The 26,481-nt window shown below is 41.8% G+C and overlaps 1 protein-coding gene across 4 annotated transcripts in view; it reads right to left on the bottom strand.

The window, feature by feature from the left end:
• The window catches only part of PGAP1 (post-GPI attachment to proteins 1), a 68,008-nt gene that overhangs the window by 19,630 nt on the left and 21,897 nt on the right, over positions 1-26,481 (bottom strand). For 3 of the 4 annotated variants that reach the window (XM_030580240.1, XM_030580239.1, XM_030580238.1), the window contains exons 5-19: positions 25,231-25,391; positions 23,475-23,527; positions 23,254-23,320; positions 18,315-18,420; positions 16,811-16,866; positions 16,645-16,728; positions 12,480-12,529; positions 9,941-9,992; positions 8,295-8,372; positions 7,180-7,255; positions 6,869-6,942; positions 6,722-6,773; positions 5,348-5,414; positions 2,696-2,804; positions 2,229-2,267 (exon numbers count right to left, since the gene is read on the bottom strand). In XM_030580240.1, coding sequence (XP_030436100.1) covers positions 2,229-2,267; positions 2,696-2,804; positions 5,348-5,414; positions 6,722-6,773; positions 6,869-6,942; positions 7,180-7,255; positions 8,295-8,372; positions 9,941-9,992; positions 12,480-12,529; positions 16,645-16,728; positions 16,811-16,866; positions 18,315-18,420; positions 23,254-23,320; positions 23,475-23,527; positions 25,231-25,391 — 1,124 coding nt within the window. The remainder of the gene's footprint in view (positions 1-2,228; positions 2,268-2,695; positions 2,805-5,347; positions 5,415-6,721; positions 6,774-6,868; positions 6,943-7,179; positions 7,256-8,294; positions 8,373-9,940; positions 9,993-12,479; positions 12,530-16,644; positions 16,729-16,810; positions 16,867-18,314; positions 18,421-23,253; positions 23,321-23,474; positions 23,528-25,230; positions 25,392-26,481) is intronic. The other variant, XM_030580241.1, reaches the window with a different exon arrangement.

Genomic DNA, 26,481 nt, shown 5'->3' with positions numbered 1-26,481 from the left:
AGCTCACGTTTAAAACACCACTTACAGATTCATAGACTCAAGGACTGGAAGGAACCTCGAGAGGTCATCGAGTCCAGTCCCCTGCCCTCATGGCAGGACCAAATACTGTCTAGACCATCCCTAATAGACATTTATCTAACTTACTCTTAAATATCTCCAGAGATGAAGATTCCACAACCTCCCTAGGCAATCTATTCCAGTGTTTAACTACCCTGACAGTTAGGAACTTTTTCCTAATGTCCAACCTAAATCTCCCTTGCTGCAGTTTCAGCCCATTGCTTCTTGTTCTATCATATGAGGCTAAGGTGAACAAGTTTTCTCCCTCCTCCTGATGACACCCTTTTAGATACCTGAAAACTGCTATCATGTCCCCTCGCAGTCTTCTCTTTTCCAAACTAAATAAACCCAGTTCTTTCAGCCTTCCTTCATAGGTCACGTTCTCAAGACCTTTAATCATTCTTGTTGCTCTTCTCTGGACCCTCTCCAATTTCTCCACATCTTTCTTGAAATGCGGTGCCCAGAACTGGACACAATACTCCAGTTGAGGCCTAACCAGTGCAGAGTAGAGCGGAAGAATGACTTCTCGTGTCTTGTTTACAACACACCTGTTAATGCATCCCAGAATCACGTTTGCTTTTTTTGCAACAGTATCACACTGTTGACTCATATTTAGCTTGTGGTCCACTATGACCCCCTAGATCTCTTTCTGCCATACTCCTTCCTATGGAGTCTCTTCCCATTCTGTATGTGTGAAACTGATTGTTCCTTCCTAAGTGGAGCACTTTGCATTTGTCTTTATTGAACTTCATCCGGTTTACCTCAGACCATTTCACCAATTTGTCCAGATCATTTTGAATTTTGACCCTGTCCTCCAAAGCAGTTGCAATCCCTCCCAGTTTGGTATCATCTGCAAACTTAATAAGTGTACTTTCTATGCCAACATCTAAATCGTTGATGAAGATATTGAACAGAGCCGGTTCCAAAACAGATCCCTGCGGAACCCCACTTGTTCTACCTTTCCAGCAGGATTGGGAGCATTAATAACTACTCTCTGAGTATGGTTACCAGCCAGTTATGCACCCACCTTATAGTAGCCCCATCTAAATTGTATTTGCCTAGTTTATCGATAAGGATATCATGAGAGACCATATCAAATGCCTTACTAAAGTCTAAGTATACCACATCCACCGTTTCTCCCTTATCCACAAGACTCGTTATCCTATCAAAGAAAGCTATCAGATTGGTTTGACACGATTTGTTCTTTACAAATCCATGCTGGCTATTCCCTTAACTTGTCCACTTAACTTGTCCTAAAGATTTTTGTGCATAGATGGGAGTCAGGGAGTGGGAGAAAAACTTGATTTATAGCTCAACCTGACAATGCAGTAAAGACAAGCCCTTAATGTTTATCATTTGTTGTATCTTTGCCTACTGAGTTTATAAAGCTGGGTGGTAAGTGGAATGGAGGAAGGGAAGTGACCCAACCAGTGCTAAAAACACATTTGTTACAATTAAGACTCTTTTTAATATTAACAGTCACTGTTCTTACTGATATACGAACGGTTTATATATTGCACACTAACTGGTTCAATTTAGTTTGTTGAAACACCTTGTAGTCACAGCTAATCAGATCATTAATTCTGTTATTAACCATTAACTATTATTAAAAATTTTAAATGTTTGTTTTTAGTACAACTTGCCATGACAGAATCAGTGCAAAATATATTATAACCCATCCACACACACACCAAAAAAAAAAAATCAAAACAAAATCGACACACGTCTAAGGAAAGCTAGAATACTTTTTATAATTCTTTAAAAATGTAGGGCAACATCTATCCTGGTGTGTTGTTTTGCTGAGTAAAAATACTTTAATCTAACATTGGATGGTATCTTACAGTCACACGCACACTCTATCTTGAGAGAATGTAAGAAGGGTATAGTAAAACAGCTAGTTTTAAAATAACATACATATTTAAAAGAAAAAAAAAATATCCGAACACTATTTTTGGCAGAACTTTGCGTTCCATACATCACTCTTTTGAAATATTGCTTTTATAGTCCACATAATTTTCTCAGATACCAGACAGACTTACTTCACTCAAGACACAGTACCTAAGAATGTCACATGTGCTTTCATTTATGTTTGTCAGTAAGCAAGAGGGCCAACCACAGACTTACACTAGTGATACACAAAACAAAATTAAACATTAAAAGTGTTTCCTTACTTGCCCAAGAACTTGTGAGAATGAGGTCTTGATGGTTACCTAATTGAACACACATATTAAAAAGAACTTTAATATTTTGTCATATATTACTGTCAAGGGATGAAACTTTTGAATAATGCTAAGCACAAAAAATAGAAAATTAACATTATATTTTATCTTTTGGTTTCTGAAAGAAAAAAATTCTTCTGTATCAGCAGCAGATCGGTAGTTGAAAAGTACATATCACCGACACACAGGGAAAGTTCAAGTAACATTTTAAAAGATTTTATTTGTTTGATGACATCAGCCCACCTTTAAGAGCCCTTCACCTGCTACAAACTACTTTTAACTGCACTATGTAAATAAAAAGTGATTGAGAATATTAAATACCTTTAGATTTGATGAGCAAGAAATAAATTAAATTCCTCAAAATATGCAGAGAGAGAGACAAATTATATATGGTAAAGAAAATAACCCCTGTTACTTACTTCATATTGACAATCTGAAGATGAATAAATATTTAATACTGCAACAGTGCTGTCATTTTCAGGTTGTGCAATGTGCAGTTTTGCAGAAATCTCAGTAAAAGATGGAACTCTGAAAGGAAAACAATTAGTAAATGCTCTAGTTATAATCAAAAGATACAGAAATATTTTAGTGTGTTCAATATAAGTGGCTGCAAAACACTAGCAACATACAAAAGCATCACAGCAAGGACCAGCCTGATGGCATAGTGGTGGTGATTTATATGATCATGAAGAACATCAGTCCAAGTCTCTCTTTCTCTGAGCTGGCACGGGTCAGGGTACTCAATCCTATAGGGAAGGAGGCCTCATAATACTCAGACGTGAGCTGAGTGAGTGATGGGCTCTGATGACTCAAAAAATTCAATCCCGTCCTCAGCAAGTAAACCGTTGATTGGGGCTTGAGCCTTCAAGAGCTTAGGAGGATGAATATGTGCAAAAAAGGGAAAGTGAGAATCTTCAGAGCTCTGAAATGAACAGGAAAGACTATTTTCAAAACATTAAATCTAACTGTAACCTGCAATGTATTACAATTAATCCTATTTCAAACCCATTTTATATTCTAACCTCAAACCCAACAAGCTTTTGATGTTGGCCAGAGCAGCTGGTTATTTATGAGAACCATTAGAATAAATTGTAGACACTATTTTAAATACACCTCTACCCCGATACAATGCAGTCTTCGGGAGCCAAAAAATCTCACCGTGTTATAGGTGAGGCCACGTTCTATCAGGGTAGGGAGAGGAACTGCTCCCTGTCCCAGCTCACATACGCTCTGCCTCCGCCTCCTCCCTGAGCATGCCACCTCCGCTCTGCTTCTCTCTCCCTTCCAGGCTTGCCAGGCCAATCAGCTGTTTGGCCTGCCAAGCCTGGAAGTGGGGGAGGGAGAAACAGAGTGATGGCAGCACACTTAGGAGAGGAGGCAGAGATGAGCTGGAGCAGGGAATGGTTCCTCTGTGCCCCGTTACTTGCTGCAGCCCTCCCTGGGGCCCCCCACCCCAGCTTATCTCCATTCTGCCTCCTCTCAAGAGTGCGCCGCGTTATATCCGAATTTGCATTATATCAGACCGCATTATATCGGGGTACAAGTGTATTTAGTGGTTAGCAATAACCTAATGACAATTATACTTTTATGCTCTCTTAGGCAAGCACATACACCTCTACCCCGATATAACACGGCCCGATATAACACGAATTCAGATATAACACGGTAAAGCAGCGCGGGGGGACGGAGTGGGGGGCCTGCATGCTCCAGCAGATCAAAGCAAGTTCAATATAATGCGGTAAGATTTTTTGGATCCTGAGGACAGCGTTATATCAGGGTAGAGGTGTACTTAGATCAGGGACAATTCTATGTTGCCCATCTGCTCTCCCCTTCACGTGGCCTGCCCTCACACCCTAGAAAGATATTTGCCTTGGCTTAAAGCTTGGTCTTCCTCTTCACCACATTCATCTCCATGGACTAAAAGAGTATCCCGGATGGGAAACGAACCTTTCAAGCTTCTATGGCTCAGGGTTATCATGGAAAACAAAGAACTGAATTTTTTTCTGGCTCCCCCCCGGCTTTTGACCGTTTTAGTTCAGATTATCTTTTTGGAGGATTTGGGACAGTGCTCATTTTTAGGAAATGAGTCTCCTCTTTGCCTGGTGTTCCATTTTAGGCTTTATCTCAGGGTTCTGAGCCCTGGTATTCACTCCTCGTCCTCTGAAATATCGCTGGAAAGGAATGAGAAGAACGTCCAAGATACCCCAGATCTTCCTCTTAGGCAGACGGAGAGAATGAAATTGCATGTGCATGAGAGCTACATGTGCTTTAAGTGGATAACTGTGTCATTTGGTAAGATGCCAGATTCCTTACCAAATGACTCAATTATCCACTTAAAGCACATGCAATTGAACCATGAAGCTTTTCCCTTTAGAAGTGGTCCAGACCCAAGACTGTGGGACATTTTAGATTTACTACTGAAGAGCTGTCAATCAGTGAGGAAGGTCCAGTTTGCTGAGTCCCAAGGGCTGAAGAGGACTGACTGATCAATGCCAGAGGACAGAGAAAGAGAGAGAGAGAGAGAAGATCTGTACAGAAATCCAGACACACCATAACAAGCTGCCCAGACTCCCAAGCCCCCATTCCTGGCAGGGTGAAGGTCAGCATCCCTTCTACAGCTTCTGAGAGGTTTTCCTGCACAGATATTACCTCAAACTTCGGATTGTTGCAGGGGTATGGTCTGTCTACACTGATGGGAGAAGAGGGAGCACATAGAGAGAAAGAACAGCATAGGAAATATTGTCCCCTTAAGTGACAGGAGTAAAGATTTTGCTTGTTGCTTCCCCTAAATCAGCTTTACAAGCAAAAATTTGCAACGTGTAAAGAGAGAGCGCTGAAATACTCATCCGTCTTCACTGGTGGATTTAGAGAATCCGGTGCAAGCGATGCAGCCAATCCCCTGAATCTCATGGACAAATCTGAACTCTCTCTGGTATTTAGAGGGAGAGAGAGGCAGCCCAAATGTCTAAAACTGAAATCTAATTCCAGAAAGTTTACTCCTCTAATATGTCTGGGATGTAAACTCTACTTTAAAAGATAACAAGGAAAAACAGACTCTCAAAACTCCTTACTTAGAGACAGTTATTGAGTCTTCATGTGACCATGGTACGTGGAGTCTGTAAACACTCATTTTTCTTCCTGGAAAGGAACAGAAGTAAAAATGAATTATGAAATATTATTGTATGAGATTAAAATTACTGTAGTTCATTCACAGTTCAACGCAGTGGATAACACGACTATTGGATTATTTTTACAATTCAAATATCTGCAACAACTGTTACAATTTGCACTTTTAAAAATCACTACTGATACTTTGTAAAACAAGAATAAATGGAGAATATAGACTATATCAATCTGTAAGGAAAGAAATCTAAACTGAAAGCCATATAATAATATATTGAGAGTTCAAATTTGGTTGACAGTATAAAGTTTGGAATACCGTGTGTGTGAGATTGAGATCTATCTATCTATCTATCTATCCCTATCTATCTATCACCGTTAAGAGTGAAATGTGTCAACCATCCTCCAATAAGCAGAGTAGGAAAACTTAACAGGTACACCAGTGTGCCTAGATCTTCTTTTTGTGTCCTTCTGCCACAATCACAGATTTTTCCAGTGTTGGGCATATGATATGGACCGTTTTGTAGTCCTTGTAAGATCTTCCATGGTGCATGGTTCCTTCGGGAACCTAGAAAATCCTTGCTAATTATTTTCATGTAGAACCACTCTCCCACATACACAGTGATACAGATTATGGATTTTTATTTTGAAACATGTATTCACAACAGAATTTTTTTCAGTTTTTGTTTAAAAGAAGTGTGTAAACAGATTGAGACCCATGCAGAGATGATTTGGGTTCATTATTAAAAGCCATAAAAAACTTCTACACCAAACTGAAGGGTCTAAATGGTACAGGAAAGCAGTAATAAGACACAGAGCGTCTCATCCCTAAGTCAACAATTCAGATTTCACTTCAGTCAATAGCAATTGAAAGCCCTTACCATACAAGGACTCTAGAACTCATAGTCCAGATCCTGACAGACAGTGTCAACCTAACCAAAGCTCACTAATATAAGTGGCACTTCTCTTTGCAGAGACACCAAGGATGGAATAGTTAAGGAGTCCGGACTACTTCCCTCACCTTTATGAATGGTCCTTCTAGAAAGAGAGGTGAAGCACACTGACAGGGTTGGGAAGCTTGTACAGACACTGCCCATATTTTATCTGTTCATTGGACAGAACAGAGGATTTCAGTCTCCAGAGCGCTCAGTCTGGCAACTTTCACAGCAAAAAAAAATTATATCAAAAGTAAAGAACTTGATAGCACTCACATTACAGTACGGAACATGAGAGAGCTGGGAGGCAGATGTACAACAGAAAAAAAGCTGTCAAAATATACTTTACTGCAACCATTTATGTGCACGTCAGGAAAACATTAAATTTACCTTTGTGTGGTTGGCAGTGGCTCTCAATGTAGATTTTAAAAGCTTGGTATATCTAAACAAAACAAAACAACAAGAAACATTTATTCACTTGCACTTCCAAAGGAACTAGTTAGTTAATATCAACGTTGTTTAATTCAGTATTTTTACCTGGCCAAAGTGTTGGAGCTGTACATTGTAAATTAGACCAGTTGAATTTAATACAATTTTGCTTGAAGAAAGCCCTGTAGAAATGACAACCCTATATTATTTAAAATTAGTAAATCTAGAAAAGTAAAGGACGAGAGACTGATTTGCTTGAAAAATTCACTACATCTAAGGTTTTTCTTGGAAGTTGAGATACTTTAGCTGTACATCCGATATACAATATTTATGAAATCCCTAATAGACCAAATTTATTACTCAAAATATGCCAACAAATGCAGTTTTCAAGTTTTGCAGGAGCAGTGCATTATACCTACCAAAAGAAAAAAGGTGTGTTACAGGAAGTTGTACCCTTCGGGAATCCTCTTTAAAGAATTCACAGTCCACAGTAAACTGCAACATAGACATATTATTTTATTGCATAGATCTGAAATGAACATAAAACTAGAGTATTGAGTCTGGCCATACTCTCATACGACGACAACGTTCAAAGGTTGCTGCAAGTCACGTTTCCATGCTTCATTTACAGTGGCTGGCTGGCCAGCCGTTGGTTCAGCCACTAGCACAAGTCAGAACAGCTTTAGAGTAGCTTGCTCCGATTTTCACCCAGCTGCAATGTGTTGCGGCATGGCCAGAGAGCTAATATCTCTAAGTCAGTGCCTCCTACTCTGGGCACAAGAGGGTGGTATATGGCAGCCTGTCCTCAAGGATTCCCACACACAAGAAGAATATTTAGCGGAGCAATGACGACAGCTTTATGCTGTGTGCCCTTGGAGCAGCACAAATGGACTGAGCTGAGCTGAGAATCTGGTCCACAATCTACAAAATATATTTAGTTCATTTAAAACTGTTCTCTCACTTCACCTTAAAACCAGTATTTCTCACTTTCCTTTATAAAAGTGGTTTTCAAGCTGTTTATAGCCTGAAAGCTATAAGTTAACAGAAAGACGGTCTCTCTATGAAACAATCTCCCTTCTTATTCACGATTATACAGACCACCTACTATCACATTCTCGATCACAAAACATCTTTGTCACAGCTAGGGCAGCTGCTTACATGAAAACGTAGTACTAGGAAAGTATTAATGTATATTGAGCTGTCTTAAAAATAAGCAGATAAACAGAAGGAAGAGACTAGAACCACAAGTAAGCAGCAGTTCGAAAATCACTGCTCTATTCTTTTTTGTGAGTAAATATACAATCTGTAACTCATGTTAGAATTATAGCTACTTTCAGTAGACTAGATGTTAAATTAGTTGAAAAATCTACCTTTGAATTACATACTACAGGACAGAACTATAATTTGTAAAAGATATTTAGTGCAATTCTCCATATTTAATACATTTTCCTTGCAACCAATAAAGACAAAATATAGTAGTTGGTTGTCTTTAACAGATGCTGAATAAAGTGTTTTTAAGTCTCATTTTTGTTACCTTATTGCCATTAATAGCTGGTACATAAACTACAAGATCGGACAAAGAAGGATATTCCTGGAGTTTCAGAGTTACAATCTAAAACAGGAAAACAAAAATTACTTACAGTAGAAGTATAATTTGGTTCAGTTAAAAAACTCAGGCAAGAGCCTCACTCTTACTTCAGCTCTTTTATGTGGGGTAAGGGGCCCTAAAAACCTGATATCTGGCCAGGGGAGAAACTTGCAAGCCCTGGTATTAAGGGGGTATGCCAGGACAGGGCCAGAGCCCACAGTGCTACTGAGATTCCAAGAAGCAATGCAGGCCATGGGGCTGCCTCAGGAGGCTGCTGACACTGAGAAAGGTTCCCAGGGCTGTCTAAATTATGCCAGGGCCTGCTCCAGCCCCTACAGATGATTGGGAGTGCTCAAAAGGAGGAGACTTAAAGCTAGCATCACACCCCACACACTGCCGGCACCGGATTCTGTGCTGTGCCTCTTGAAGGTACATCACAGAAACTCACACCTAAACGTGAACACTTATAACCATTGTAAGCTTCACAAATAATAGCAGTTACAATTAAGGAAAAAACAAACAAACAGTTCATATGCAAGTGTCCTGCATTAAAGAGTGCTGTGTACTATCGTGAACTACACTGTGCACCACATCACGTACTCTACTGAAGTTTAATATAAATGTTGAAATACTGTACACAACTCTTTAGAGATGGCCCAATCCTGCTCCCATTAAAAAGCTACAGGTAAAACATTTTATTATGAATTTCCAGTTACAGATTTCAGATACAGTAGGTGCTGAAGGAATTATGATGAGATACATCCTTAAATTGCATATATTTGGACAGCAGTTGAGAAATGGATTACTATAACTACCACTGTTCATGTACTGTCACTCCCCATGGATTATTAACTTAAATATTCTCCTGCTATGATGAATGTGTATCATTGAAGTTTCATTAACAATCGCATATCACACAATATTCAGTCTGTTTGAACCCTGTTGCCGTCTTTATTTATGTGGCTACAAACTGCTATTAACTTTAGAAGTGAAAGAAAATATCTGCCAATAGAGAAGAACTTTCAAGTCTACAAGATGTAAAATACATGCTAAGCCTTCTGCAATAAGAAAAGGAGTGAAGGGAAATCTCCCAAGAGTAGAATGACAGAAGAAGGTACTGACTTTGCCAATAACAACAGAAAAGTCAAGTTGCATTTGGGAACAACTCAAACACAATTTAGAGTCTTTTTGTTTCCTTTGATTATAAACACAAGATGCTTTTTTAAAAACACAATTTTATTGGTGTATTTTTAGTAAACTACAATTTTCTTTTAAGTTTTCTATAGGCTTAACAATGAATTAGCCTTTTGAAAACTTCAGCTTTCTTGCTGGACTTCTGACAACCAAGTCATTGATATGGAATAAATATCACTTTCATATACCCTTAAAAATGGGGAAGAAGCTGAATTTTTAATTAAGATGTTTCCCACTCCCCCAGTAGCATATATCCCAAAAGGAAACCTGGCTTAGAAATCATATCAATTCTATACAATATGCGAATATATTAAATTATTCACAAAGCCACACAAAACGTCTTCACATAAATGCTCACCCCAGTTTGTTGCAACAAAATAACGTATAGTACAATTTACCTTAACAGTTGGCAGTAATTCAGCTTTCCAGGATAAATCAAAACCTTCCAGGCTGTAAAAGTTAAAATATTTTAAAGTGCAACTATACAAAATGCACATATTCATTATGAAAGAAGCTAGCCAGTAACAATGTATTATTTATGCACCAGCCTCTCTCTACCTCTATAGAAATGCATAAGGTTAAAAACAGGACACAGATCTAAGTCTACTATAGTTAAGGCTCCGTGTTCGTCATGGAGGTCACGGATTTTGTCACTGGACCTGCCTGAGCAGCTCGGACACTCCCTGAGCCAGGTTCACTGGCCACTGCTGGGGCAGTCTCAGCTCCCCATCTCACCTCCCAGCAGCAGGAGTGTGGGTGTGGGTGTCCTCGGGGTTGGGCAGATGGGTGGGGTGCTTACCTGGGGGGGGTGCGCTTCCCAGAAGGGCAACAGCAACTCCCCTCCCTCAGCTCCTAGCTCCGCGTGCTGCCTCTGCCCACAGGCACTGCCCCTACAGCTCCCATTGACTGCAGTTCTCAGCCAAAGGGAGCTGCAGAACTAAGGCTTGGGGCAGAGCGGAGGCAGCACATGGAACTAGAGTCGCCAATTTCCAGGAGTTGGGTAGAGAGTATTCCTCAGCCCCACCAATACCCCCCACCCCAGCACCTGCAGTACTCCTCTTCTCAGCACCCCCCCCGGCCACGCACCCCTCCCCAGCACCTGTGGCACCTCCAGGGCCGCCCTCCCAAGGGGTCCCTCCCCAAGTTTTAGACAGGGATATATAGTAAAAGTCATGGACAAGTCATGGGCCATGAATTTTTGTTTATTACCGTGACCTGTCCATAATTTTTACTAAAAGTACCAATGACTAAAACATAGCCTTAACTATAGTTAACTGAACGATTATCCACATACCACACATTATAATTTAGCAATCTAAAGTAATTTACAACTCAAATAGCAGAGATGTTGCAAATCTGATTTCAACCAGAGCTGTATAGGTATCAATATCGCTGCATTCACAAGATCTGGGTGTTATTAGCCTCAACTTTTTGAAGCATAATGAAAACACTTAATGAACTGATATCTGCATTTGTACTGAAGTAATGCACAATAAGTAAAAGCATCCACTGTTCTCACAGCTTAAGGGAATTTATAAAAGTGTATCATGTGCAACACCAGCTTTGCCTATTGGTGCAAACCTTTCAGGTGGCAGTTCAAAGCGAGTATTGGATTAATGATTATCTGTTAATGAATTTACTTTAGGTCAGCTATACATATTTTAAACAAAATTCCAGACATTTCTCAAAAGATGCACTTTAAGAACAAGATTAATAGATTCCAAGGCCAAAAGGCACCACTGTGATCATCTAGTATGACCTCTTGTATAACATAGGCCATAAAACTTTCCTAAACCAATTCCTAGAGAAAATCTTTTAGAAGACCATCCAATTTTGATTTAAAAATAGTCAATGATTGAGAATCCACAACCACATTTGAAACTGTTCCAGATCTCTTTAAATGGTGCTGTTTGAATAAATGGACTTAAATATAGTATCTTTTTTTAATTGTGAGTTAATTAGACTTAATGGCCCCAACTCCATGTAATGGCAGAGCTTGATGCAGATCTGGAGGGTGTGGAAAGGGGTTATAAAGACACCTTAGTGGTTCCTAATCCAATGCGGGGGAGGATAGCTCAGTGGTTTGAGCATTGGCCTGCTAAACCCAGGGTTGTGAGTTCAATCCTTGAGGGGGGCATTTAGGGATTTGGGGATTGGTCCTGCTTTGAACAAGGGGTTGGACTAGATGATCTCTTGAGGTCCCTTCCAACCCTAATCATCTATAACACCACCTGGGTACCAGGTAGTCAGACAACCACCCTGGCTATGTTCCCTTACTTCTGGGACAGAACACAGAGGCACAGGACCACTACACTGACCTTATGCCAAATGGGGACTCCCCTAACCCAAGCAGTTGATTAAATTTGCTTTAAGACAGCTCTGAGCAGTTGGAGTGCAACAAAGCAGATTTTAAAAGGCTAGTGAATCTGGCCCTAAAAATAGTTTCAATTTGCATTAATTCGTTACAAATTCCAAAATGTATCAATTAAACCTAATAATCTAATTTGCTAAAATAAAGTTGCTAAAACAAGCACATCCATTCCTAAATGTCCTCAAGTGACAATAAATTCATAGTAGTAGTTACGGAAGATGATGATCATTCAGTCCATCCTTTGCATACAATGGATACAGTCCCATGACAGAGGACTTATTAAAGTGATATTACATACAAGTCAGGGACAAAATAAGTTACACTGCCATAAAAGTTGAGAGTTATCTTTTTTCTTTAAATACTAGGTCACTTTTTATGCTTTGAATTTATTTAAATGTTAAGAAAGCTGATTGTACATTATACCAGATAACAATGACTTTTAACAGTAATCCTTCTTAAATCCCTATAGTTCTTCCTCTTAAATTGCTCTGTGTTACAAGACTGAATGCCCAAAATTGATCTTATAGTAACTAGTCAAATAAATTACAAGAAACCTTTATACTCACCACATAGATGAACTACTGTTTAAACAGCCATAAATCCAGCTACTTGTATCCTGTTAAATCAATACCATGTGAAAATGTGCGTTATTACTTTAAAATTTTAAGTGTGAGTTTATATATAAAAATATTAAACTTCACTCCAAAAAAAATGTAGAGTTAGTGTTGATGATCCACTCTTAATGTATATCTGCCTAACTGTGACACCTCATCAGACATCACCCACTGTTCTAAACCTCCTTCAATACTTATATACATCAAAGTCTATTAAAAAGACAAGACTTCAGACTTCATTTCTCTATTCTTATCTATCACACATTTCTATAGTGACCCTCATTAAAACCACCAAGTGCTCCTAAGAGGGACTTTACACACTCAAAGCACAAAAATGCAGGTACTTATGAAGTATGTTTTATCTCCTGTTTCCTTAGCTATTTATTTGAAATCAGTAAGATTCACCATCTCTTTTTCTTGATCCAGCAGAGTGTTAATGACATCGTGTCTGCTGCCAAGAAGCTAGATACCACAAACTGAGAATTATGCGATGAAGTAGAACAAACAGCTCAAAATACAAGAATGAGAATCTTTGGCTAGGCAAGAAATATGTTTCATAAATTTCTCTTGGTCGTTTTTGCTAACCATGAAAATGAACAAAAGATATTGCACTTACTATTTCTTATGAAAAACAAAACTGAAGTGTTCAGAAGTCTCAAAGAACTCTTCTAAAAAGATTGGGTGGTAATTCCAGTGTCTGGGTAGTTATATTGTGCCTGCCTAAATCCCTCAAACATAATGTGGTGGTGATCTTCATTTCTTGTCCCAAAATGTTGTATAAAGTTACTGTATTATTATTAAATCGACTGCTGTGGTGGCAAAAGTGTTCCCTCTATATTCCACGCCAACCTCACAAGCAAATTGCAAAGTAAAGTATTTGGAAAACAATAGATCCTCAGATAAGATGATGATGACAGAGACTGTACAAAACTAAAGTATTATTTATATACTTGTGTAATCAACAATTCTAGTTTAAGGACTTATGAAAAACAACTACTCAACATGTACTGTAGTTATACTACAAATAAATTTTTTTGGCAATCAGCAATTGTTTTTGTCAAAATTCTGTAAGCAATTAGTATACCTTATAAATGAGATGAAAAATTCAGTTTAGTTAGAAATTAACCCTTGTTCAAAATACCCAAGTAGCCCAAGTAAAATTTATATTCTTACCAAGCAATGTTGTATGTGATTTAAAGAACTTCAGTTATTTTACATCCTATAAAGCAAATTCCATTCTGGTGCAAGAATCAGACAAAACATTGCTAATGATTAAAGCTGATCAAAAGCCAGAATTTCTATTTTACAGAAAATGCCAATATTCGGGGGTGGGGGGATGGGAGGAGAGGGGGTGACGGTGTTCCCTTTTGGAACAGAAAGTGGAATTTCCAAAATTTCCCACAGAAGGGAACATCTGAAAAAAAAATCTTATTGATATAATCAAAACATCTTGTTTAAAATTTTTTGAAATGAAATTGAACCTGGGAGCCCAAATTTTGAGGCCTCTGGCTCAGCTGCAGCTCCCAGGCAGAAGGCTCCCAGATGGACTGGGAACTTAGAAGCCCTGGGGATCATGGCAGAGCCAGGAGCCTCTAGGCATGGGAGCCAAAGGCTTTCGGTGCCTGGTTCCATGGGCTAGCAGCCTTGAGAACCACACCTCAAGCTGGGTCTCCCAGTGTTAGCACAGCTTCCAGGTTCCTGGCTCCGCAGCAGGGAGCAGGCTCAGCTATACCTATGTCTCCAAGGGCTTCTAGGCTCCTAGCTCTACAGCAGGGCGCCTAGAAGTCATTGGGTCCCCAGCCATGGGGTAGTTTTTATGCCTGGGCTGCCCCAGAGCCATGGACCCTGGAAGCCCACTAACTGAGCTAGCAGGAAGCCAGGCAGGGATCCATTACACCCCTGTATGAACTCAGGTAAGTCTGAAGTGATGCTGGCGGGAAAGGGGAACAATTATAGGAGCTAATCAAGACACTGACCTCTCCTTTCACTAAAGGCATCTACCCTCCATTCACCAAGGTCATATGAAATCTTGGAGTCTTAGTGGACTCTTCACTAATCTCAAATATCTATGTAGTAACAGTGGTGAGAAATGAATTCTTCCACCTCCAGTTAAGAAACTGCACTCCTTTTCAAATGAGGAGGTGAGTCAAAGTGATCTATGTGTTTGCCTTGAGGTTAAACTACTGCAAATCATCATGTTTCAGGCTGAAAGTAGAAGAAACACAAACTCCAATTGTATAGCACACAGCAGCCCATCTACTCAACAGGAAAACAGCTGAGAACACATCAATTGGTGGTGCTCCATATCCTCTACTAGATCCCAGTTCATTTATATTGTTCTGGGTAAGGCCCTTACTAGAGCCCCATTTTGGGATAGCCTCCTTATTCAGGAAGGTCACTTAAGCACATGCTTTCCTGAATGAGGGCATAAGATGAGGCCTTGCTACACTAAAGACCTACTCTCCATTCACAAACCATTGAAACAGCTGCACCAGTCCTTAAGGACAGTGCAGTCAACAGCAACAGAGACTAGACCAGTGGTCCCCAATGCGGTGCCTGCGGGGGCCATGGCGCCCACCGGGACATTTATGTGCACCCGCCTAGTACCCAGCAGGGGAGAGAAGCCGCGGCCCTGCGCCTGCTGGGGACAGAACTCCGGGGCTACAGGCACCGGTGTTCTCGGTCCCTGGCAGGTGCGGGGCTGCAGCTTCTCTCTGGCTTCTCTGGGGCTGCAGACTGCAGGCGCTGGTCTTCTTGGTCCCTTGCAGGAGCGGGGCCGTGGCTTAAGCTGGAGAGAAGCTGTAGCCCTGCGCCTGCCGGGGATAGAGAACTCCTAGGCTGCAGACTGCAGGTGCCGGTGTTCTCTGTCCCTGGCAGGCGCAGGGCTGCGGATTCTCTCCAGCTTTGAGAGGCCGCTGCCTCGCACTTGCCGGGAACAGCGAACTCCGGGGCTGTGGGCTGAGGGTGCCAGCATTCTCCGTCCCCGGCAGGCGCGGGGCCCACCTAGTGCCCAGCAGGGGAGAAAAGCCAGGGCCCCGCACCTGCTGGCAACAGAGTACTCTGGGGCTTCAGGTGCCAGTGTCTTAGACTCAGACTCTAGGACTGGAAGGGACCTCGAGAGGTCATCGAGTCCAGTCCCCTGCCCTCATGGCAGGACCATGTCCTCCTGACTTCTCTCCAGCTTCTCTCTGCACTGCCCAAAACTCCACCAAAAAAACCCAAAACAAAACAAAAAAATGCTGTGACTCTGCAGAATGGACAGAATGCTGCCCTGGAGCATGTGTTGCCCCAGGCACGTGCTTGTTCCATTGGTGCCTGGAGCCAGCCCTGCATTATGTTAGTAATTATTGGTGCCTGCCACACTCTTCTGAAAACATGAATGTGCTACTGGCCACTAAAAGGTTGGGGACCACTGGAGTAGACAGAAGGGAACCAAAGACAAAGGGTCCAGGAATCAATGGAATGTGCAATGGACTAATGGAGGAGACAGAACTGTGCTAAAGGCTGATCATTTTCATACCACGATTTGCATGTCAAGTTACCACAACAGAGAATGGGGTTGAGAAACAGTTGCTCAGCTGCTGAAGTTTGGAGTGGTGAACTGCAAAATCTATTATAGGCAACTCTAAGTTTTAGGGCTTGTCTACGTGAATAATTAGACCACAGCAAGCAGATGTGTGAATCCACTCAACACAAGCCTGCCACGGTCTAACTGTTCATGTGCTGACAAGTGTTAACAGTTTGTTAAAATCGTAAAATATCCTAACAAACTCTTAATGCGCCAGCAGGGTACATACACAAAGACCTCAGCAGGATAGTGTGGGGTGGATTCACACCTCAGCTTGTCGCTGTCTCATTGTTAATATAGTATATACATGCAGTACTCAGATACTATGATAATGAACACACCAGAAATAACAAATACCAAAACGCATGCACCCCTAAATAAATAATAGGTTGGGATTACAGTAAAAAAGCTGGCGCTGTTCAATAATTACTGTATTGGAGAAGTTATCTTAATACAGCTTTTTAAATGGAAACAACAATTCAGTTTCATAAATTTAAAATCAGGTAACAGATATATTTACAAAAATACAGAAAGCACGTATTTTCTCACCAATATACTGTTTTGACAGTGGACATGACTGTAGGTTTTTCTGTGGTTTGAAAGAGGAAACACGAAATATTTTCCATCAGATTCCTTAAAAGAAAAAATATTGCTTATTAGAAAAAACACAGAAATAACAAAATTGAAATTAGAAAAAGAAATTAATGCTACTTACATTGTAAACTGTATAGGTCCATTTTGAGGATTTGATTTTCATCCAAATCAAAGTTCCTAGAAATAAATTATATGCTTTAATTTGCTCACTTGTTTGTGATAAAAAACCTTAATTCTAGTTGTATGTTACTGCAGGAATTGCCTATAACATGTAATATAATCTTCAGCAGACCTTCACAAAAATATCAAGCATATTTTAATCAACTTCTTGTTCGCATCTCCAGAAGTTAGGACATAGGAACATTAAAATATGTAATCCAATACTCACAACTGCGATTCAGAATTGCATACAATGGTAAAAATCAACTATTTGTACAGCATCCCAAATGAAGGGATGCTATTATTACTTGCAAAACGTATTAATAAGTGCTGCTACTAAAATAAAAGGTCTCAAAGAAAAATAGCATTAGCATCTGGTGGGCATCTATGTCAGTATGGGGGCTGAGTACAGACAGGAGAGTGTTGAAAATAAAACAGCACAGCATACTTTCTTCGCCCCTACCACACTTTCAGTCTCACAAGAAAGGAACATAAAAAGCCCAAATTTAGGCAGCAGAATTAGGAGCAGAAGACTCGCTACAAGAAGAAAGTATGAGCAGAAAGAAATAGAAACAGATTTATTAGACACACAAAACACACACTCAAATTCACCCTTACTGTAACTCCTTTGAACTTAATGGCATTACAACATGGATAAATTTAGCCAAGTGTCAAAGGGAATGAGGAGAGAGGAAAATGCAATTGAAAAAAATTGCACATAAATATACTCCAAATTGCTATTGAACTTGGAGGGTGGGAAGGGAGGGAATATCTGACTAAATGATTAATGAAAACTAAAGAAATGCAAAGATATTATTCACCTCCCGCTAGCCTATTTCAACAAAATTAAGCCTTGGTAGTTATTCCTGGGCTCTACAGCCATGGCTTCTCCTTGTTAACTTCCTAGCAGCCAAAAAATGTCAAATAAGGAATTCTGCAGATGTGCCAATCCAAGAGAGGAGCCAATTCTTTATTATAGCATGGGTCTCTTTGCCCAGCTCTGTCAAGGGAAAGGTGCCATTGAATCTGCATATCTGGGCACCGAGGAATTCCCCAAGCAGCCAGAATTAGCATAGTGGCTTTACAATACATACATACCAACCCTCACCAGGATAGGGGATGGACCTGGGAAAGGCTATAGTCAGAACATCTGAGCTCCAGCTACTCCTGTGATTGCTGGAGATCAGTAAGCCAGGCCTAAACTGGAACAACTTTTGTTTCCTGGCTATTCCCCAGAAACTAGGGAATACAAAAGTGGCATGTCTTTGCCCCACTATTGTCCTCAACCAAGCCTAGTTCGGCTAGAAACAAGAATCAAGACCATAGTTTGTCGCCATGCATTCCAAAACGTGTTTTGAGTGGTGCCTAAAGAAAGAGAGTGTGCTTCAGCAATTTGGTAGTGAGAAGATTAACTCTTAGACAAAATGTGTCCCTGGATCCTGGTCAAAGCAATTGGAGTTGCGTACCTTTAAGTTCAGTAAGTGTTTCAGGATCTTCCTCAAAGAACTTTGCTGGGTGCCTCACAAAGTGATGATTCAATACTAACATTCTCTTCTTTGGATCCTCAGTTATCTAAAAATACCAGACAACTTGTTAATAATCTGCTTAGCATTTTATGTGATTTACAAGAATTAAGCCAGCAACACAGCTTTACTTGTAGTAAAAGTCAGAGCTCCAAAAAGGCAGAGGATAATATGGTTTCTAGTTTCAATTCAAAAATAACTGGAGCTAATAAAAATACTCTATTCATCTAAATCCAATTAGTGCTATATGCAAATTGCACCTGCTCAAACTATATAAAAAAGTTAAAACTACATATACATAAAACCAAATAGCTTTTTATTATATATATATACATATATATATACATATATATACAGACACACACACACACAGACAGACGCATGCATCATAAGGTGATATCTATGTGATAAATTGCAGACTCATGTAACGAGTTAATTTTTCATGCACCTATAAATAAGGCTAAGATTTAAGCATAGGTATTTTTAGTAAAAGCCATGCACAGGTCATGGGTAATAAACAAAAATTCACGGCCGGTGACCTGTCCATGCCTTTTGCTATATGAATACCTTTGACTAAAAGAACAGTTACTCACCTTTTCTGTAACTGTTGTTCAAGATGTGTTGCTCATTTCTATTCCAGTTGGTTGTACACGCACGTCGTGTGCACAGATATCAGAAACTTTTTCCCTAGTAGCTACCCATCGGGCTGGTTGTAGAGCCCCCTGGAGTGGCACTGATAGGGTGCTCTATATATGACCCTGCCGGCCAGACCCCCCTTCAGTTCCTTCTTGCCGGCTACTCTGACAGAGGGGAAGGTGTAGGGGAATGGAATGGATATGAGCAACACATCTCGAAGAACAAGGTTACAGTTACAGAAAAGGTGAGTAACCGTTATTTCTTCGAGTACTTGCTCATATCAATTCCAGTTAGGTGACTCCCAAGCCTTACCTTTGAAGTGGGGTCGGGGCCCAAGTATTGCAGCCTGAAGAATTGCCCTGCCGAAGGCCGCATCATCACGAGATTGGTGGACGATGGCGTAGTGCGACGTGAAGATGTGCACCGAGGCCCACGTGGCGGCCCGGCAGATTTCCTGGAGGGGTATGTGTGCCAGGAAGGTTGCTGACGAGGCCTAATCCCTTGTGGAATGAGCCATAACAACAGGCAGAGGACATTTGCCAGGTTATAACAAGTGCGGACATATGTGGTGATCCATGAAGATATTAGCTGGGAGGAAACCGGTGCACCTTTCATTCATTCTGCGATGGAGATGAACAACTGGGTTGTCTTGCGGAATGGCTTTGTCCAGTCTACGTAGAAGGCGAGCACCCGTCTGAATGCAGCTGCTGTTCTCGAAGGTCGGCATGTGGTTTTGGGTAGAAAACTGGCAGGAAAATGTCCTGGCTGACATGGAAACGGGATACAACTTTTGGTAGGAAAGCTGAATGAGGCCTCAGCTGAGCTTTATCCTTGTGGAAAATGGTATAAGGTGGTTCACATATGAGAGCCTGTAACTCGGAACCCTGTCATGCTGAGGTTATGGCCACTAGGAAGGCGACCTTCCAGGAGAGGTAGAGGAGTGAGCAGGAAGCCAGTGGCTCAAAAGGGGAACCCAGATCGACAGATCCAAGAGAGTGGGGTACCAACACTGGCAAGGCCAAGCTGGGGCCACCAGTATGATGTTCGCCTTGTTCCTGCGGACCTTGAGGAGTATCTTGTGGACCAGAGGAAATGGCAGGAAGGCGTAAAGCCATTGGCTGGACCACGGGATCAGGAAGGCATCCACAATAGAGCATGGGCTGTGACGCCGGAAGGAGCAGAAGGCTGGGCATTTCCTGTTGGTCCACAAAGCAAACAGATCGATTCGGGGAAACCCCTAGCTGCGGAAAACTGAGTGGATGATGTCTGGATGAATCGACCATTCGTGCGTAAGGCAACGTCTGCTCAAGCTGTCCGCCAGTACGTTTTGGACACCCAGCAGGTATGAAGCTTGAAGAAGGATGGAGTGGGCTAAACAGAATTCCTACAGCAGAAAGGCTTCCTGGCAAAGGGGAGATGACCAGGCTCTGCCTTGTTTGTTCAGCTAAAACATGGCTGTGGTATTGTCCGTCAATACTGCTACACAATAGCCCTGTAGGCAGGACAGGAATGATTGGCCTGCGAGGCGCATCACCTTGAGTTCCTTGATATTGATATGCAGGGTTAGTTCTTCTACCTGCCATAAACCGTGTTTTCAGGCTTCCGAGATGTGCCCCCCATCCCAATGCAGATGTGTCCGTTACCAGGGTCAGAGTGGGCCACGGAGGGAGGAACGGAACCCCAGTGCCCACCATGTGGGGGTCCAGCCACCAATGCAGGGAATCGAGAGTACGGCTTGGGACTGTGAGCACCATTTCCAGGATACACGGACACAAATCACATCTGTAGGGGCCTGAGCCTCAGTCTGGCGTGCTGTACCATGTAGGTGCAGGATGCCATGTGACCCAGCAACTTGAGACACTGTCTCACTGTGTTAGTGGGGAACCTGTAAAGGTCGGTGATTACGTTCGCAAGGGTCAGACATCCTTTGGGAGGAACGCTCTCACTTGGTTTGCATCCAGGACTGCCCTGATAAACTCTATTGTTTGGGTTGGGGTGACAACAGACACTCAGCATGATGCCCAAGCATATCTGTGAACATCTGCACCTGAGACTGAACTTGCTGACGAGATCGGCCCCGTATGAGCCAGTCGTCTAGGTATGAGTAGACATGTATGTGATATCAGCAAAGAAAAGCTGCCACGATCGCCATGCATTTGGTGAAGACGCGAGGGGCTGTGTATAGGCCAAACGGGAGAGCTGTGAACTGATAGTGTGTCTTGTTCACCACAAAACCGAGAAAACGTCTGTGGGACGGGGTGATTGAAATGTGAAAGTAAGCATCTTTCACATCCAGGACAGCGTAGCAGTCTCCCAGATCCAATGAGGGAATGACTGTAGCCAAGGAAACCATGCAGAATTTCAAGTTGACAAAATGTTTGTTGAGCTCTCCGAGGTCCAGAATGGGCCTTAGGCCTCCTTTTGCCTTGGGGATGAGGAAGTAACACGAGTAGAAACCCTTGCACCTGAGCTCCCGAGGCACCTCCTCCACTGCTCCTAGGGCGAGGAGTGCCTGCACCTCTTGAATAAGAAGTTGCTCATGAGAGGGGTCCCTGAAGAGGGGCGGCAAGGAGGGTGGGGTGGAATAGAAGTGGATAGAATTATATAGAGATAAGAGATAGCTAGGGAGTAGTGGAGCACTTGATAACAAGAGACCACTGTTCCAACAACCGTCACAGGCGGTAAAAAGGAATTGAAAGGGGGTCGGGCTGGCGGGGTCATATATAGAGCATCATATCGGCGCCACTCCAGGGGGCTCCACAGCCGGTCCGACAGGTAGCTGCTAGGGAAAAAGTTTCTGATATACGTGCATGCAGCACGCACGCACACCTAACTGGAATAGATATGAGCAAGCACTCGAAGGAAGAACATAGCAGTTCCTGGCGCTCCGGGCGATACTGCTCTGGGAGGGCCTCAGGACACCGCTGCTGTGGGGGAGGAGGGGCTGAAGGCTAGCCTCTGCACTGGCTCCAAGGCCCTGGGGATCGCTGCTTGGGTGCTCCCTGGGGCACTTCCCAGGGCCAGTTGCCCTGGGATGCCTGAGCAGTGGTTGGAGCAGCTGGCCCCAGAGCTGCCCTGGGACTGCTGCTCAGGTGCTCCTCAGGGCCAGCCATCCTGGGACCACTTGAGCAGCGCCTGGTGCAGCTGGCTGCAGGGTACCTAGGGCCAGCTGCTCTGGCAGCCCTGGGATCAGCCGCACCGGCCATTGCAGCTGCAAAAGTCACAGAGGTTGCATAAAGTCACAGAATCCATGACTTCTGAAACCTCAGTGACAGAGTCACAACCTTACCTATAACTGATTCACTTGCTTGAGCCCATTAATCCAACTTCCTGGGCCCAACTCATACTTCAAATGTCTGAGTAGCTTCAAACCTATGCCATTTCTTTTTTAAAAAAAAATCATCCTCCTACTTCCTGCAAATATAGCTTTGCCATTTCTGAGTATTACAGTCATCCCCAATGAGTTCTGAAAATTTGTACCCCCAACAGACCAGTTAACTTCCCTATATCCAACTGAACAAGCTTCAGAGACTAGTGAAGCCCTCAAAGAATGACAACTCTGTCTTGTCCCCAGTTCTTCATTTTTATTGCTGTAAAATTACACAAAGCTTCAGGAATAAGATGAAATATGGTGAAAGGTTCTTCAAATAGTTTTTCAAAACAGTAACGTGCAGCGGCAACATAACACTTAAGCAGGTAGAAAAGAAAAATGAGACAGAGGGAGTTAAAAGATTAAATAAATAGGAAGAAAGCGAAGAAAAGAAGAAACACATCAGCTTTTCCCTTAGTTTCCCTTAAGTAGGCATTCCAAATTTACATAGAGGGGTTTTGTTTTGTTAAAATAATTTGCAACAGGACACTATATGTAAGCAAATTTGTATACCTTGTCACAGTACAGCGGAGCAGATTTGTTCAGAATCGCAATGTCCCAGGCCTGTTTAACTCATTCTATCACAGTGAGAAGGTCAGGGTTTTAGCCCAGCTATAATTAACTCATCGACTCAGCCAGCAGCAAAAACTGAAGCATTATCACATTCTTCACAGAACCCAAAACACAAGATTCTGGAGCACTAGACATCAAAAAGCCAGCAATTTTTTCAACATGATACAGAATTATCAGAAAGTAATATAAAGTATTTGTCCCTGACTATTACAATGGTAGCTAAAACATCACTTTGTTGAGGGGAGAAAATCCCCACCTTCCTCCCAGTATTTATGGGGCATGCAGGAAATGGGAACTACAAACCTGTTTGGTGGTTTCATCAATAAGATCAAAAAATGCCCTAATGGTAGCCAAGATCAATTCTTTACACCTAGAACAAAACATAAGGAACGCTATATTTAAAAATGCAACACCAAAAAGGGTATTTTCAGAATATTACACTCTGAAATTATATTAATGTATAAAAGCTGATGAAGGTAAGATGGAGAAACATGTCAGGTCAATTACTTAACTTCTTTACTTACCACACTATGGAGAGGTGATCTGTTGAGGCCCAAGTTCTAGGCACTGCTGAGCTCTGTTTGGGGGTGAGGGGAAGGGAGGAAGAAATATATTAGCTTTTTGGGGATTCAACATTTAAACATTAGAAATTTGAAAATTTATTTGTGATTTATGTCTGAATATTTATTAATAAGATGGGCTTTTATACATTTAACAAAAGCTTGGTTAGCCTTAAGAGAAAGCTGAGGAAAAAACCTTATCACTTCAGGAACGGACTTTGAATTGTCATGGTTAATTTATTTATTTATTTTAAAGAAAACTACATCATTTTCCTCAAAGCTAAGATTAGCTTCCTTAAAAAAATAAAATACAATTTTTTTTTCTCAACTTATTTAAGTTGATTCTATTATCCCATGTTCCCAATTATCCATCCACATCCAAAACCTGGGAAAGTAGGACAGTCTTGCAAAGTAGCCTGAATGTCACCAATTCTGGACTCTGACAGACCCAGGGTGGAACAGAGGGGGAAATGGTACCAGATGGAACATAACAGAACCAAGACACACCTATACCTCCCACCTCCAAAGAATATTTATCAACTGTACATTTCAACCATTCAACCTTTTTGCCTTAGAGCATCACAATTTCTGTCCTACCACTCTGGGGGGAGAGTTGAACTTGTAAAAGGCAAGATCCCATTTAGAGCTTTGCAGGTTAAAACCAACATCTTAAATTTCAACCAAAAGTCAACTGATAGCCATGGAAGACCATGGAGCAGAACTGCAAAGTGAGTGAAAAGCCAGTTAAAGTGCCTTTATGTTCTGCACCAACTGCAGTTCCCTAATAATATAAAGACAGAGTCTCATGTAGAATATTTTTTAATAGCTCAGCTTTGAGGTGAGAAAGGCATAGATCGCCACTGTGAGGTCTGCACCAACTCTAAAATCATGCAAATTTATTACCAAAAAAGATGATACTCTTGACTACGGCTACCACCTGGATACTCAGAATCAGGTAGGAATTCAACAAGATTCACAGGCTGCAAACCTCAAAATGAATGGAAAGCACCTCTCAACAGACAGGGATTATTTCGAACTTTCAATGTAATCATTATAGCATGGGGTAAACAGCAGTAGAGAAATAATTCACTCGTCTGGGTTGAGTTTCCAGTCACTAACCAACACCCAAATTTCCATTTGACCCCAGGTAAATCTCTCCATACCTCCAATGGGGTTGGTGGAGATAGAAATATAAATCTGGGTGTTATCAGCATAACAAAGATGCCATGTACCATTCTTCAATATACATGTTGTAAACTTCTGGTACCTCGTGCTCAGCGTATGTATACAAGACCACCACTATGGAACAGCACATGAAAAAGTCTTTGTTGAAAATAACCATTGTCAAATACTACCCTTTGGTTACGCTCTTAGTTACTAGCCAACTGAGTTCTGTTACAAAGCAGTTTAAAGAAAAAACAAATTTCCAATTATTTATTACTAGTGACGCAAGTTGCTTTAAATCCACCGTGTCTGAGGATTATGAAGCAGAGTGGAAAAAGTAACTGCAAAATGAAATATTTTCTCCACCTCACCTTTGCGCTCCAAAGTGAAATTTGTATACAGCACATCTCATTATCAGATGTGTTCTTTCAAACCAAGTAGTATTGCAACAAGAATTTATTATACTACGCCTTACATACTGTATTCAGACAGGTACATACAGCCCCTAAACAGTTAACATAATACCATTAGAAGACAATTAAAAAATATATTTTACCACAACAAATAAGGCACGGCTATGTTGACTTAATCTTGGCAGAAAAGCGAGTCCTGAACGAACTTGGTAATCTCTGAATCCTCCCGCCACAGAAAGAGTAGTTAGATTTCTTACATCTTGGGCTTTTAAAATCCAATGATTGTTTACAGCTGTATAAAAATCTTTAAAAAAAATTGAAAATAGATTAAAATTCACTTTATACAAAGAAACAGTGGCAATTTTTTCACAGCATTTAGTAAGAATGTTTTTTGTGAGCTATGCTGGCAGCCCACCCAGCAGTCAAGTTTCCATTCCCATTTTTGAGTCTTGTGTTAGAAAACAATACTGTGTTTCAATGCAGGGGTGATGATGCAAGTCAGCTGCAACTATGCTTTTTTACACCAGCTGAGGATGCGCTTCCAAATATTTAGTCTCATGATGAGAAAGGTCAAGACATCAACCGCAACACCCAACGAAACCCTGTAATGGCCCGTACATAGTACTGTAACAGTGATCGATAAGAAAGGCCAAATGGAAGTATGCATTTGTGATATCAGTCAACAGTAGAAGGAGAAATTAATAGAAAGGCAGCAGTGACAAAATCAAGGGGATAGGAATCACCCATGCTTAGCTGCCAGAAAACCCAAAACAAAAAGATAGAACACAAAAAATTCTACATATAGCAGCACAATAAAATATACTACTGCACAGTTAGGGTTGCCAACTTTCTAACTGCACAGAATGAAACGCCCTAGCCCCGCCTCTTCCCTGAGGCCCCACCCCCTGCTCACTGCATCCCCCCCCCCCCCGGTGGCTCACTCTCCCCCACCCTCACTCACTTTCACTGGGCTGGGGCAGAGAGTTGGGGTGCGGAAGAGGATGAGGGCTCTAATGGGGGGTGTGGGCTGTGGGTACAGGAGGGGCTCCAGGCTGGGAGTGGGGCAGAGGGGTTCAGGGTGTGGAAGGGGGCATAGGGCTGGGGTAGGAGCTCCCGGTCACCAACAAAGCTAAGGCAGACTTCCTGCCTGTCCTGGCACCACATTGCACCCCAGAAGTGGCTAGCAGGTACTGCTGCTAGGTGGAGGTCCACAGGCAGCTCTACGCGCTGCTCTTGCCACCGGCACCACCCCTGCAACTCCCATTGGCCGCAGTTCCTGGCCAATGGGAGTGCGGTGCCAGTGCTTCCAATTAGTTCTTTGCAGAACCTGGGACCTGGGCAGCTTGGGGTAGGCATGGAGCCCTTTGGGCCCCCCACCTAGGAGCTGGACCTGC

This window comes from Gopherus evgoodei, chromosome 11 (genome assembly GCF_007399415.2).
Source record: "Gopherus evgoodei ecotype Sinaloan lineage chromosome 11, rGopEvg1_v1.p, whole genome shotgun sequence".
NCBI classification, from domain to species: Eukaryota; Metazoa; Chordata; order Testudines; family Testudinidae; genus Gopherus; species Gopherus evgoodei.
This window is presented reverse-complemented; position numbering and strand designations above follow the sequence as displayed.